We start from the raw sequence: 14,270 nt of genomic DNA on the forward strand, positions 1-14,270 counted from the left end.
CAGCCCTGGAGTGCACTGTTTGAACAAAGAAAGCCCATCTCCTAAAAACGAAGCACTGAGGTTAGTATTTGCCTTAGCTCAGAAAATCTCATGAGATGTGGTCATGAACTGAAGGCTTCAGGCCCTTCTGTTTGCAGATGCTCGGTAATGAACTGCAGAGTGATTGCTCCTAAGGGGCTCTGCTTCGGTCTCCTTGGGGATGGTGCATCCCGTGCATTGCCTTGTGCATCGTTTTGAAATTCTGGCTAAAGTTTGATCTGCAGTTAGTGTGCAGGGGGGACAAGGTTGGGAGCAGAAGAAATTGGAATGTCACCATGAGGAGGTGGTTGCAAAAGCTTCCCTTGGGGCAGCTGCTGCAAAGGAGCGTGTTGGGATGAGGACCAGGTAATGAGGGCTTATTCCCCTCAAGTCAGCTTAGATGTGGGACTTCATTCTTAAATGTTATCCTGAATGGAAACTTCCTGGTAAGTGTGTGAGGAGCTCAGCAGGAGTGCAGTGTGGTTCCTGTCACCACTTTGAGCTGAAAGCACTGTAGTTCTTCAGGCAAGTGTATGATGCTGGGCAGCCTTACGGTCATGGAACCTAGGAAATAGTGTTGGAAAGGTACACACGTGTCTAGATTTCCAAGCCTTGTTTGTGTGTGGTGTTGCACTGCAGAAGATTAAAGGTGCCATATTGGAGGTGGTCCCCCTTCACCATGCACAAGACTTGCTTCGTTTCTCAGTCTGGAATGGAAGCCCTGTGTGACCTGAGCTGCTTGCTCTGCTGTCTGTCCCTGCAGTGCAGGTCGGGGCAGCACGATCTGTTCTGCAGCTTCACCACCCCGTAGTCATGCTCAGAAAATGACAGCTCTGCGTGCTTGTGGAACTACGTTCCGTGTTGTTGGTGGGAAAGAATATTGGTGCACCATCTCTGCTTTGTAACTGATCATTTTTTCTTCAGCCCCCTGACCTGAGTGTGGAGGCCAGCCTGTATTCCTACAGACAGCATACTCTGAAATGTCCTGCTGCATTTGCTGCCTTTTTCAGTGGGTCGTATCTAATGAGAGCTCTGGCAGCACACACAGAGCAGACACATCACTGCTCTCAGAAGAGTTCTTTTATCAGTTGAGCTCTGGCCTCCGTGCAGCAGAGTTGCATGCCAGCAGCATCTCCCCAGGAGATGAAAACGGGGGTTTGTTTCAGGAGCAGGATTTTTGCTGCAAGAGCTCCTGCCAGAAGGGCTGTGCTCTGATTGCCTTGCTGCCTTGTTCAAGAAAGCACGTCTTCAGCCCCCACATTCTCCCTTTGCTTTGTGATCGTTTATTTGTAATTATTAACAGAAAAGAAGAAAGGGTGCTTGGAATTTAGGAAGTATGGGACACCTTTTGGAGGCTTCTTAAGCACACGTAGGATGAGTTTGGTAAGCAGTGCAGTAAGTGGCCAAAGAAGAGAGTGGATGCAGAGAGCAGTCCCTAATTTGCCTTGCTCAGGTGAGGTTGCAGGGTAGTAATGGCAGTGGCAGCAGAGTGGGGCTCCTGTTTCACTTCCTCCTTGACCTGGTGGGTGCCATTTCTGCTCTCAGTGAAGGGCACAAGTTAGCCAAGCTAACTTCAATCACTGAAGGAGTGATATACAATAGAAAGGAATTCTTGTTTATATATAGTCTGAGCTTTTCTGGAGCACTAGGCAATACTTTGGGTTCTGTTGCACGTTATTTGAAAGTCATCTTTAGGTCATTTGTCCTTGGTGCAAGGGGTCCTTGTCCTTAACCCTGCCAGGAGGTGCTCTCAGCACTGGGCAGCAGCACAGCATGCATTCCTCCATCTGATCTCCCTCCCCATTTCCAGCTGGACTCTGTTCTTCCTCCTGACCTCCGTTCCTGGGATTCTGGGCTCCTGTGCCAGAGATTTTCCAGCCCCTTTCTCCATTCTTCCTAGTCCTCTGGCATTGCTGCATCCGTACAGCTTCACCATGAGCAACCTTTGTACTGCGTGTGCCAAACACTTGCATCTTCACATGTCGCCCCGAAACAGGACAAGTCCCCTGTGAAGTTGTGCCTGGTATTACAAGAAGCACACGATCCTTGTTTCTTCTGCCCCAGTACCCAGGCTGTTAGCAGGGACGTAGCTCCTGAATTTCCTTCCTTCTCCAGTTGCTGTGGCTGTGTGAGGCAGTGGTGGGCTGTCACCAAGAGGGCTGTGTGCAGCCTGGCACAGCTCCTGCCCAGGAATGCTGCTTTCTTTGGCAGTGTGCCTGTGTTTGTGGATGCTGCAAGCTGGGGAGAAGAGGACAAGAAAGGCTCCAACTGCGACAGGTTGGTGCAAAGTCGCATGTAGTGTTGTTGCTGGGAGTAGTGATGGCCTAAAGGTGCAAAGAGAGGGAGAAATGTTTAGGAAGTCATCTTCCAGCAGGCTTGAGGTACGTAGAGAAATGGAGTGGGTTTGGACATGCTCACTTTTCTGAAGTGTCTGAGTTTACACAAGCACGTTTCATCTTGAAGATGTTCAGGATGCTGGAACTGGGGGAATCAGTTTTGCAACCTTGTGTAAGCAGTCAGAGTCATAGAATGGCTTTGGTTGGAGGGGACCTTGAAGGGTCATCCAGTTCCAACAGCCCTGCCTAAGGCCTATGGCAGGGTTGCCAACCACAGGTCAGGCTTCCCAGGATCCCACCCAGCCTGGCCTTAAGTACTTCCAGAGATGCAGCACCCACAGCTCTGGGCATCCCATTCCATGCTTCATTGCCCTCTGAGTAAAAAATTCCTTCCTAACATCTAACCTAAATCTCCCCTCTGTTAGTTTAAAGCCATTCCCCTTTGCCCTATCACTGTCCAACTGTGTAAAAAATTGGTCCTCCTCCTGCCTGTAAGCTCCCTTCAGGTACTGAAGGGCTGCAATGAGGTCTCCCTGGAGCCTTCTCCAATCTAAATAAGCCCAAAGCCAATAACCAGAACAAGTCAATAGGAGATCCCTTTCAGAGCAAACAAAGTGCTTTCATTTCTGTCTTATTGGTCAGCGCACTGAAAGCAGTCCGTGCTTTGGAGATGAGGAGCTGATGCACACTTGGCTGGGAGGTGGAAATATCCCCAGGGACTTTGCCTGTACAGGGCAGGGAGATGATGGTTTGCCAATAGAAGCAGCAGTAATCTTTTGTGATTCGTTCAAGGGCATCATACAGTGAAACAAAACCAAACCCAGTGTGATCACATCAAATCCTCGTTTTCTGGATGTGTGAATGTGTAGATGAGGAGATCCTATTTTGGGAAAGGTTCAAGGGAGGCAATCCAGGGTGAAGCTAGTCCTGACCAGCCTAAAATCACACTCTGAGCAGGAAATGCTTTATGGTAATGAATGTGTGGAAATGAATCCATGCAATGCAGGCGCTCTCCAGAAAGCAGGTCTGGTGGCACAGGGGCTGCTCCTCAGCATAGTGTCAGTATCAGAGTGTCCTTCATCCCCGAAGGCATCCGAGGCCTGGTTGGGTGGGATCCTGGGCAGCCTGAGCTGGTGGGGGGCAGCCAGCCCACGGCAGGGGATGGAGCTGAGGTTCCTTCCAACCTATGAGAAGAAACAATAGGAAAGCAGCAGGAGAATTCAGGGAGGAAAACAAGATGAGTTACTCTCAGCTCCTGCTTTACACCAGTGCAGATCTGTCACTGAAGTCATTTACACCGGTACAACTGAGAACCTGCCTCAAAGCTTGTCAGCAGCTGAAGGGGATTTATTTTAGATGGAAAGAATGTGTTCGGCATAGCTTGGCCAAATGACACCTACAGTGGACTTGGCAGCTGTTAGCAAGTATTTATGGGATGTAAACAGCAAAGGGAAAAAGGACGGAAATAGAGCGAGCTGCAGGGGAGTGGAAAAATGGGATGAAGGTGGGGAAAGGAAGTTTGTACAGCTGTGTGGCTGAGGCTGCAAAGAGTCCGTGCAGGTGAGCTGAGCGAGCTGATGTGTTGGCATTACCTGCACACAGCACTGAGGCTTTCTGTGCTTAGTTTGCTGACAGCCCCATAACTCCGATTCGTGCAGCCTACATTTAAATCCAGTTGTGATTTGACTCCTTTGGCATGTGGGCACAGTGGGTTCCCCAGTTTGTGTTATGTGTCTGTGTGTAAATCCTTCCCATAACGCCAGCCTTTCCATGCAGTGACCTCACCAGGTAGCCCCATGTCCCCCCGCTCGGAGATGCTTTGCTATTTTTTTTCTTCTTATCCCATCAAAGTTCATCTGTCTTATCACCAGTGTCCATCATTGCTCTAAGGTCCTTCTGCCACTGTTGATGTCAAGGAGGATTTTAGATTTACTGTCCCAAAGGACTTGGGATCATCCTCTAACACTGCCTCCTCATCTGCCTCTTGTCTGTGTGCTGAATGGAATTGCTTCTTTCTGATAACTGCTTGTCTCTGTTTGCTCTGCTTTCCATCTTCAAATCCATGGTTAGTCCATGTGCTGAGCCATCCCATCACCACAGTCTGGCTGAGGTTCTTGATTCTTCTTCCAGTGATTCTTCTTTCCCAAAGGTCTCTGGAATGCACCCATCCAGTGCTCCAGAACAGCCCTGGTAGGCATTGGATGCAGTGCTCTCTTGAAGCCATGCTGACTCTTCCCTCCATGGTTTACCTCCTGGCTGTTCCCGTGTTGCTGTCCTTCACACTGAAATCAGGGAGACTTTTTTGAAGCCTTCTGCTGTCACTCTGCATTTCCTGTGTCTGGCTCTTGTTTAGCAATGGAATGGCAGTTCAGCTGGCGTACATTCAGGCCCCTTTAGAAGGCAGCATTGATGTGTTCCTGGTTTCTCAGTGGCTGTTTGTCTGATAATGTGTATTTTTCTTCTCTGCACAGGGGGTGCTCCCAGGTCGGGCTTATCAGGGCGCTGATTGAAGCTGGCATCCCTGTGGATATGATTGGAGGAACGTCCATCGGCGCTTTCATGAGCGCTCTGTACGCAGAAGAACGCAGCTACAATCAGATGAGGATCAAAGCCAGGCAGTGGGCCATGGTGAGGACTCCAAATGTTGCATTTCCCTTCTCAGATGAGAGCTTAAACACAAGCATTGGTAGGCAGCAGCCATCCGAGGCAGCGTGGCCATCTGTGTCTGTGTGCCCGAAGGCCTGGTGGGGAGGGAGCGAAGTCCAAAGGCTGCTCCCTGCTGTGCTGCAGCCCCAGGGGCTCCTTGAGCAGAGCAGCATCCACATACGTTGTTCTGCTCTGTGCAGCCTCCCAGCTACGATACGAATGCAGAGCGGTGTTGTTCAAGTGTGTTAGCATGCACTGGTTTCTGTTTTGTCCTTATTTGATGTGCTGGAATCTGTTTCCAACTTTCAGCAAACGTTTTTCTTTTGTATAATTTTCTCTCTTTCGTTCTCACATGCTGTCATTTTCCAGTGGAGCTGATTGACAGAGGTAATCCTTCTCTTCACTGAATGCAAAACGTGTGATTCATGTTGTAGCCTTGGAGTCCTGGAGTGGTGATGCTCTGCTGCAGGAGAACTGCTTGACATTAATACTTACTACAGACAAAGCCATATATTCGTTGTTCAATGAAGGTTTGGGAGGTTGTTTGAAACAGTGACATCTGTGAGTGAATTTATTGCGGCCCACTGGGGGGAAAAGGGAACTAACACCAGGTTAGGTTGAAACTGATGAATGCTGAGCCTCTGGCGTTGTTTCTGAAGTTTGCTAGTTATGGTACTGTCCAGATTTTGCATTATTTATATGGAAAAATCACATTTTAATTTTGGTTTCCTTATTGAAAGGCAATTCTTAAATCGCACTGGGCTCTGGGTCTGCTGGAATCTCGAGTTTTAGGGTGAAAAAGGAGGCATTGCTTGTGCATCAGTACTGTTTGCCTCTTCTAGGTGCCTTCTGAGCTATGAAGTGAAGCAGAATTGCTACGTAGCTGTAGGACACCACGTGCCTTGTAAGCTAGCTGCTCTGTGGCATTGAAATGCACGATGGGAACTGTGCACGTTTTTGCAGTGCCAGTGGGAGGGTGGCTGTGGGATCTGGGCAGCTCACCTCTGTCACTGGGGGAGCACAGCTCTCGTGCTGTACTGCAGAGCTGCCTGTGCTGGGAAGCGCCTGAAACATCAACTGTGATACAGAACAGTTTGCTGCAATCAGAAGACTGCATAATGTGAAGGAGGCTGGAGATTAAGGATATTAAAACCAGTGGTAGTGAATCGTTTCAGAGCGTTTAACCTTGTGGTCTTTATTTCCTGAGCATCAGGGCAGCGGTGAGACCGCCCTGCAATGACTGTCCCTGCCTCTAGCAGGCTGTGGCTCACTGCCTTCTCTCAGCTGCTCTTATGTTTAATGGTCAGGTCGGAGCGGTGGAATTTTCCTCCATGCACTTATCTGAGGGATTATCTCCTTGCCTGACGTGCCGGGTCAGCTCTGTGCGTGGGGAGGCAGAGCTGGCAGTGCTGCTGTGTGGGCACCTCAGCCATGGGCTCCTGTGGCACTTCCATTATTGCAGCTCCTGCACTCACCCACCTCGGCTGCCATCACAATTGCTTTTACCAGAAATGGTTAAAGGTGAAATGAAGAAATTTCTGCTATTGATGGACTTCTGAACCCAAATTACAGAGCTGAAAGAAGGTTTCCAAAGGGAAGGACAGGCTTTGGCCCAGCGATGCGTTCCGGCCGTTCAGGTGTTTGTCCCTTAACACCTGCCTTAAGGTTAAAGCCCTCTGTTAGAGCAAGTATTTCTTGTTATTAACGAAGAATGGATTTCCTTCAGCTTTGTATGATTGTGCTGTCAGGTCTGTGTTTAAACCAGAAATTACTGAAGGGTTTGAGAACAGAACAGCCCGCTCTGCTGGAAGCCTCCCTGCTGGCAGCCCGCTCTGAGCTCCGGCCAGCAAAGTGTTTGTGTGCTACAGTGAAGGAAGCAGTGCAGCCCCCTTCCCCAGGCTCAGATCACAGCTCAGGTACAAAGCACTTTGAGGGATTATATGTATGCATTTTTCTTTTTTTTTACCAGTGGCTTTTGTGAGTTATTCTCGATTGCACTGTAGTGCAGCAGCTGTAGGTTAAGTGAGGAGAGCAGCTCCCGTCCCCAGCACCTACAGGAGCAGGGCAGATCTGCAGAGCGCTCACAAAAGATCCAGAAATGAGCAGGCATAAAAAGGGGCTGCTTCTCTGAGTGACAGCTGAGCAGATCAGCGCTCGGCTCCCAGCGCTGCAGTCCCCGCTCTGTTCCTCCAGAGCAGCATCCCAGGCAGCAGTGCTGCTGTGCGGGGGGGCTTTGAGGAGGGACCCCAACTCTGCACGCTGTGCTTCCGTGCTGTGCAGCCTGCCAGCTTTTGCTGGTGAGCGGTTACTGCTGAGCTCTCTGTGTGTCAAACCTCGCAGCAGAGCGGCCGCAGCCCGGGGGGGGTTTGAGATGTCTCCGTTGTGATGGATGAGATAACTCTCATTGGCTTTTTTCTTTTTTTACACCATCAAAACAAATGCTGGTATTTGTCCTGCAGTCATTTCTCTTCCCGGTATTTTTAGAAACGGGCAGATCTGTAGTACTGCACTTTGGGGCTGGGAGAAGGGGATTTTTTAACCTGACGTGTTTTCTGTACCTAATGGAGCAGCAAAGGGATGACATTATTTTAGGTGTCACAGAGAGGTCTGAGAAGCAGCAGTCAGGTTGGTCGCTGTATAGTGCCTCTGTTTTCCTTCTGTCCCCATGTTTAAGCAGCAGGACAAAAACTAAACAAACATGCAAACAAAGCTTTCATGTTAACGGGGTGCTGGGGATTTGTTTTATTGTTTATTTTTTTACAGGAGGATGTTTCAAAGTATGCATATTTCACAAAGAATGGAATATTCTGTTGTGGAAAGGAACAGGATTATAGGAATCTGCAGTTAAAAGCTTCCAGCAATGAGAACGGTGTTAAGAATTGCTGGGTAGGATCCTGCAGCCATTTGCTGTCTGTGGGCTGGGACTGTGCTTGCACGGCAGCTCACATTGATGTAAGCTGGGCTTCCTGAGGTTGCAGCTGTGCAATGAGCTGATCTGGCCAAATGTAATCACTTCTTTTTTTTTTTAACCTTTTGCCATGCTGCTTTGCAGCCAGTGCAGCCCTGGAGCCGCCCCTCCAGCAGCTGGCACAGGAAGGGGGGAGATGCAGGCAGTATGCATGGCCGGGAGGGGATGGATGCAGTGCCCACATGGAGGGGATTTGGTGTGGGACTGCAGCTGGGAGTCAAGGGGAATCATGAGGAGGGGGTGCAGCAGTGACCCCCAGGGGTCCACCTTGGGACTGGTGGTCTGCAGCATCTTTATCAGTGGCACAGACAGCGGGGTAGAGTGTATCCTCTGCAGTGTGCAGGTGACATGGGAGAAGGAAGGGATACCATTCAGAGGCTGGGGGCTGTGAGGGCTCCTCCAACCCAAACATTCTGTGGTTTTTATTTTTCTTTTGTGAATTCCTTTGCACGCTTCCCTAATTTACTTTGTGTGCCAGATCTGCTGTGCACAACAGCGGCTGCGAGGATGGGTCCATGCAAACAAAGGCAGAGCATGAGATGAGCAGGCAAACACTGCCGAGCCCAGTTGGCAATGGGGAGCAGGCAGAATATTATGGGAAAGATACCTCCTAGCCAGAGGGGGTCAGAAAAAGGTGAAGGGAGTGTTGGTTACTGAGGCTTAGCCCTGATTCATCACAACAAAATGTACCACAGGATAAAGCAACCTCACGTGCACAGAGAACCCTGAAGAAATAAGAACTTAGTTACGTATTTTATGTAAATAAATGGGCACATTTTGTCTTCTAAACGGGGCTGCAAAGTTACAGAGCGTGCCCTGGCTGTGTGCAGGAGGGGCTGGAGGAGAGCCTGGGCCCCACAGGGGTTTGTTGCTTTTTAACAGCATCTTAAATGCTATCGACTGGTGGTGAAGGTTGCACTCACTGGGTTTGTCTGCTTGCAAAATCTAAATCAGGACAGATTGCTTTTCCCTTTCTCAGCTGGCCATCGTTCCCTCTGTGATTGCCTTTCGGGTGGAATTCTATGTTCCAGACTACTGACAAAAGGCAGAAATATAAGGTTGTTGTTGTTAAATCTTAGATTTATTGCAGCGAGAGGTACAGGAGAAATCTATTTCCCACGTATCTATAGTCCTGACAGCTCATCTTTACCGTTTGGATTGTATTATCTGGGGTGTTGAAATTAACCCCAAATGAAGCATCATCGTTTGGGAAGGCCAGATCAGAGGTTGCACACAAAATCCAGACCCAACCACTGCTTTGAAAGGTGTTGTCAACCCATCCTGCTGCTGCCTGCAGCTGTTGGCCAGCTAAGGGTTGTGCAGGTGGCACAGCAGTGTCACAGCATCAGAACGTCTCACCTGGAATGCATTCCCTTTCCTCCCGTCTCCTTTGCTGCCCTCCCAGCTGGCTGTGGCTTCAGGATGGTCCAAGTGCTCATTTGGATTTATTATCTCTTTAAATTTTTTAATAGTTCACCTTTTAAATCTGAACTTCCTCCTTATCTCTTTCTGCCCTTGGGATGAATCTCTCTCACACTGTTAGTGTGAGTAATGCTATTTTGTCCCTTAACTTATTTTTCTTCATGCATTCCTTTGCTTGTTTCACTGTCAGTGTGCAGCCCAACCCTGAAAGGGCACTACGTGAAATTCTGTATTCCTACTGCAGTGGTTTAAAATGTTTTTACACTGGGACAGGTTGCCCAAGGAGGTGTGGATGCCCCATCCCTGCAGGCATTCAAGGCCAGGCTGGATGTGGCTCTGGGCAGCCTGGGCTGCTGGTTGGCGGCCCTGCACATAGCAGGGGGTTGGAACTGGATGAGCATTGTGGTCCTTTTCAACCCAGGCCATTCTGTGATGATTTTTCTTCTTTCTACTGCTGCTTTTAGTTGTATTTCTTGCAACACATTTTTCCCATACCCTTGCTGCTGCTATTTTTTATTTTTTTTTAATACCTGGGTAAAGAAAAGCACTGGGGCTATCCTGGTATTGACAGCAGTTTGTAACCATTCTGCACCAAAGAGCAGAATAGGCAGAGGTCACGGTTCAGTTCTTGTTGCTCCACTGTTGCCCGGTCTCTCCCTTGCTGAAGTTCCTTACCCAGGGAGAGCTTTTAAAAGTCCTTGTAGGGTTGGGACCTTTGCAAAGGGCTGCGTTCACCTGGAGGATGGTTGGTGCAATGGGTGCAGCTGTACTCAGGTGGCAGAGGGAGGTGGTTGGCAGCAGCGGCTGCTGAAAGGGAGTCTCTCATTGATGAGAATATTAAGAAATAGTCATTAATTACAAAGCTTTTGTTCATGTACAGAATTACTGCAAGCCTTAATTGCAGGGAAAACGTAGAGACTCCACAATGTATAGGTCGTTTGCAGTAAGGATAGCCTGATGTGTGGTGCCCTGTCTGGAGAGACCCGTCTTTGATATTAAATAATGGAATTTTTGTAAATTCTTCTTTCCTGGAACTCGTTGCTCTGAGCACCACCAGGAACCAAATCCCCATTTTAAGTGCAAAACTAATTCCACGTGGCCCTGGCCTGGGGTGGGACGTGCAGTTTGGTGGCACACTGTCGTCCCCCCCATATGAACGATGGTAACAGATTGCTCCTTGGCCCTGTGCTGAGGCTCTCAGCTTCTCCCACATTTTCTCTTTGTGTACTTGCTTTTCCAGACTCTTTTTTTTCCCCTTTATTGTGCATGGCTGTGTTTTCTCTGGGTAGATAGATAATATATGCTTAAAAGCAGCTGGGCACAGCAATGTAGGCTAATCCTTCACATCACTGCTAGAGTAAAGCAAATGCCAGATGTTGATTGCAGAGCCTTAAATAGATGCAGGTTTTTAGAGGCTCCTTCATGCTGTGGGGCTCCAGCTGTGTATGCCGCCCTATTGCCTGCTAATGTGTTTGTTAAACTGCAGAGCAACGTGGAGGGATAAAATATTTCATCTAATATAAATGTTTATTTTTTCTAGTGAAGCCTTATTTGGTTACAAAAGAGTACATTCACAGAATCATAGAATGGCCTGGGTTGAAAAGGACCACAATGCTCATCCAGTTCCAACCCCCTGCTGTGTGCAGGGTCACCAACCAGCAGACCAGGCTGCCCAGAGCCACATCCAGCCTGGTGGATTCCTTGTGCCTTGTTTTTCTTCAGTTGTGTGTTGTCTGAAGACATGACACCATATTCAGTTACAGCATTTCATTGGGGTTTATCAGATGCTGAGGCCCATAGCGTGGTTACAGGACTGATGTGGCCGTAATGCTGGTTGGGTTATCAATTACATTTAGATTCTTTTCATCATTTCACCTGTAGGTTAGTGCAAGGTTGTGCCACATCTGAAATGGAGAGGAGGGGAAGAAAAGGAGGAAGAAACCCTGAGAGCTGAATTGCAGCATGTGTGTGTTGGAAGAGACCCGATTGGCAGTGCCTGCCCACTGCTGTGATAGTGGTGTGTGCAGTGCTTGAGGAAACCCAATGGGATCTGTATCTGACCTCTATTACTGATTTATGGGTTTCCTTTCCATGCAGGCAAACTATGTGTACGTTAGGGTAAATCCTAAACATGCTGTAGCTTCAACTCAAAAGGGAGATAACCAATAATTTCTTTCTATTATTAAAATAATTTGTACCATCTGTGTGCATTTGTTAATGCCTGGGCCTGCGTGCACTGCTTTGGAGTCCAGTTTGGATTTCCAGGTAGAATGGATGCAAATGCACAGTCCTCCATAGCCTTACTGCAAACCAGTGCAGAGCTTGGTGCTTTTTGGTGTGCATTTATGATGCTGCACATGGATCTTTTGGTTGTGGAATTGTAGTTGTTTTTCTGTCCCCTTGGTGACTTTTGCACAGCAGTAGCAATGCTTCCCACACGTCTGCTGTAGAGTCTGGAAAAGGACCTCTCTCAACTTGCATATGAATAACGTTAATATGAATTATTTGAAGTGGGTTCTTTTTTTCTTTTCAGGTTATGAATTCAGTGTTTAAGACTATTCTAGACTTGACGTATCCAATAACCTCAATGTTTTCTGGAGCAGCTTTTAACAACAGCATCAGCAACATCTTCAAGGATAAGCAGATTGAGGTAGGTTGCTTACTATACCCACCCATTGCACACGTGTGTGTGGCTGCACTGCATTCTGTTGTAAGAAATGTCTTCCTTCCATTCTAGTGTTAGGTACAGGGCTGTGAGATGCTGGAAAACACGTTACAAGTAGGGATGTAATGTCACACCGTTATGGTGGATGTTCATTTGTTTTGGTGGATTTAGGAAAACACGAGGAATAGTTTCACCACTCCTGTTTGACAAAGGGACCCATTTGGCTGAAGGCAAAAGTTTAGTTGTCCCTGGAGTCAAATTGACGAGATGGTTTTATCATTGTGTTATGGAAGTTGGCTGTAAGAGACCCTTACGGCACCTTACCAAAGAATGCTGTTAACAGGACAGCAGTAACTTCATGATCCATTGGTTTTTGAAGACTGTGTGTTTATGGACAGCCTATTGAAAGCTGTTCTGCACACGGTGCTGTAACCACCAGGTGCTGTGTGCTCTGCCTGAGCTGACGGCCCTGTGCAGTCCCACCCCACAGCTGCACCTTGTGAAGTCCATCATCAGTGGTTGTCCTTCTCCATCTCTGTGCTCACGGGAGGTTTGGGAACCTTGCAGTCTTACCTCATTACAGCCTTAACCACATTATTCCTGTGTTTGGAATCCTTGTGATGAAAGATTCATAAATATATTTAAAATACACTGACAATTTGGTGCATCATCTGAAACATTCCCTACTTAAATGCAAGGATAAAAGTAAGTGATTAATCATCACACGTGGCTTAAAATAGTGTTGTGCTGTGCAGAGCGGCTGGTGCTGGGAATGAGCAGGTTTTAGTGATAAGACCCGAGACTGGAATGATTGTTTTGTTATCTGGATGGCAGCAGCCATCCTGTTAGTTCTTCAGTCCCTTCCTGGAGCACTCCAGCTTCTATATTTGGTTTCAGCAGTGCCTGATGGGAAAACCAGAGTGTCGGGTGACTACAACAGCTCTTTCTGCTCAATTTGATGCAGCGGAGGAGCTGCAAAGCGTTGAGGCCTTTGTGGTGGTGCTGAGCTCTGGCTTCTCCCAGTTAACCTGGTGTGAATTATGGCACGGTGTGCTGCGGTGTGAGCCATGGGATGGTGCTGAGGAGAGCTCTGAGGAGAAGTGAATGGCAAAACAGAGGAATGTCTCCTGATCTTGGCTGGCTGTTGCTCCACCTGGTTTACTACCATCGTTGCAGTCAATTTACTGCACTTTGAGGTGCAGTAATTTCTTCCCTACCTCATGATTTTTATGTATTACAGCTGTAATTCCGTGATCTGTCCTAACCTTGTAGTCACAGGAAGGGAAGTTTGTCCAAGAGAAATCCAGCTCTGAGGCATACAGAGCATCACCTGTGAGGGCAGTGCCACAGGGCAAACCCTTCAGGCTGCAACCATGGATATCTTCCAGCTGATGGATAAAGGGGAAATGTTGCGTGCCTCTGCAAGGAAGGAGGCATTCACCTCTAATTGCAGTTCATGCTGTTAGTGCTGGTTAGCCAGGCACATCAGTGGAAAGACAGAAGCTGAAAGCTGCCTAAGAGTAAAGGGTAACAAAAGCTAAATTAAAAAGCATTAAGCATTGAATAATTGTGTTCTTAAGCATTATTTTAAGGTGTCCCAGACTCCAAATTTCTGTACTTCTTCAGTAGTTGGAGTGGTTTTGGTGATTTCCAACCAGAAATAAATGTTAGCAAGAGTTGATTACGGCCCTAACAACCTAGGTTCTGTTTGGTGCTTCGCTCCATCCCAGCTGTGTTCTTGTTGGACACAGCAGAACCTGAGAAGTTTCTGCCCATGGGGATATGTTGGGTGCTGACCCTTCTGTCCTTCTAAGAGCTTAAAATTAAGAAGTGGAGCAGATGTTCCTTTTTGCTTACCCTGCATTGAGGTGGCTCTCCTGCATTTCTTCCGCATGCCCTCATCTCTGCTCCACATCACAGCTAGGGCACGTAACCACTTACACAGAGCTGTTATTTCTGTCATTGAAAGGGAGGTTTCCATTTTCTCCAGCCCTTGTTCCCTCTCAGCTCTTGTCATGTAGATGTCTTGGGATCCCAGCAGAGCTGTCTGTGGAGCCCTGGTTACACCAGCCCCCGTGGTTGCCACTAGAGATGTCAGCCAAAGGCTCTGGAAGAAGAAACCAGGCTGTTCTGTCAGGAAAGCACAAACAGAAGGCCAGGGCAGGGCCCATGAAAGATCTTTCCAAACTACACAGCTTCTGTTACTCTGAAATTT

General features: G+C 48.0%; 1 protein-coding gene across 3 annotated transcripts in view; it reads left to right on the forward strand.

Annotated features, from left to right (window-relative positions):
• The window catches only part of PNPLA7 (patatin like phospholipase domain containing 7), a 116,458-nt gene that overhangs the window by 80,074 nt on the left and 22,114 nt on the right, over nt 1-14,270 (forward strand). For all 3 annotated transcript variants that reach the window (XM_025156087.3, XM_040649098.2, NM_001130742.2), the window contains 2 exons: nt 4,826-4,982; nt 11,924-12,040. In XM_025156087.3, coding sequence (XP_025011855.1) covers nt 4,826-4,982; nt 11,924-12,040 — 274 coding nt within the window. The remainder of the gene's footprint in view (nt 1-4,825; nt 4,983-11,923; nt 12,041-14,270) is intronic.

Source organism: Gallus gallus, chromosome 17, assembly GCF_016699485.2.
Source record: "Gallus gallus isolate bGalGal1 chromosome 17, bGalGal1.mat.broiler.GRCg7b, whole genome shotgun sequence".
Lineage (NCBI taxonomy): Eukaryota > Metazoa > Chordata > Aves > Galliformes > Phasianidae > Gallus > Gallus gallus.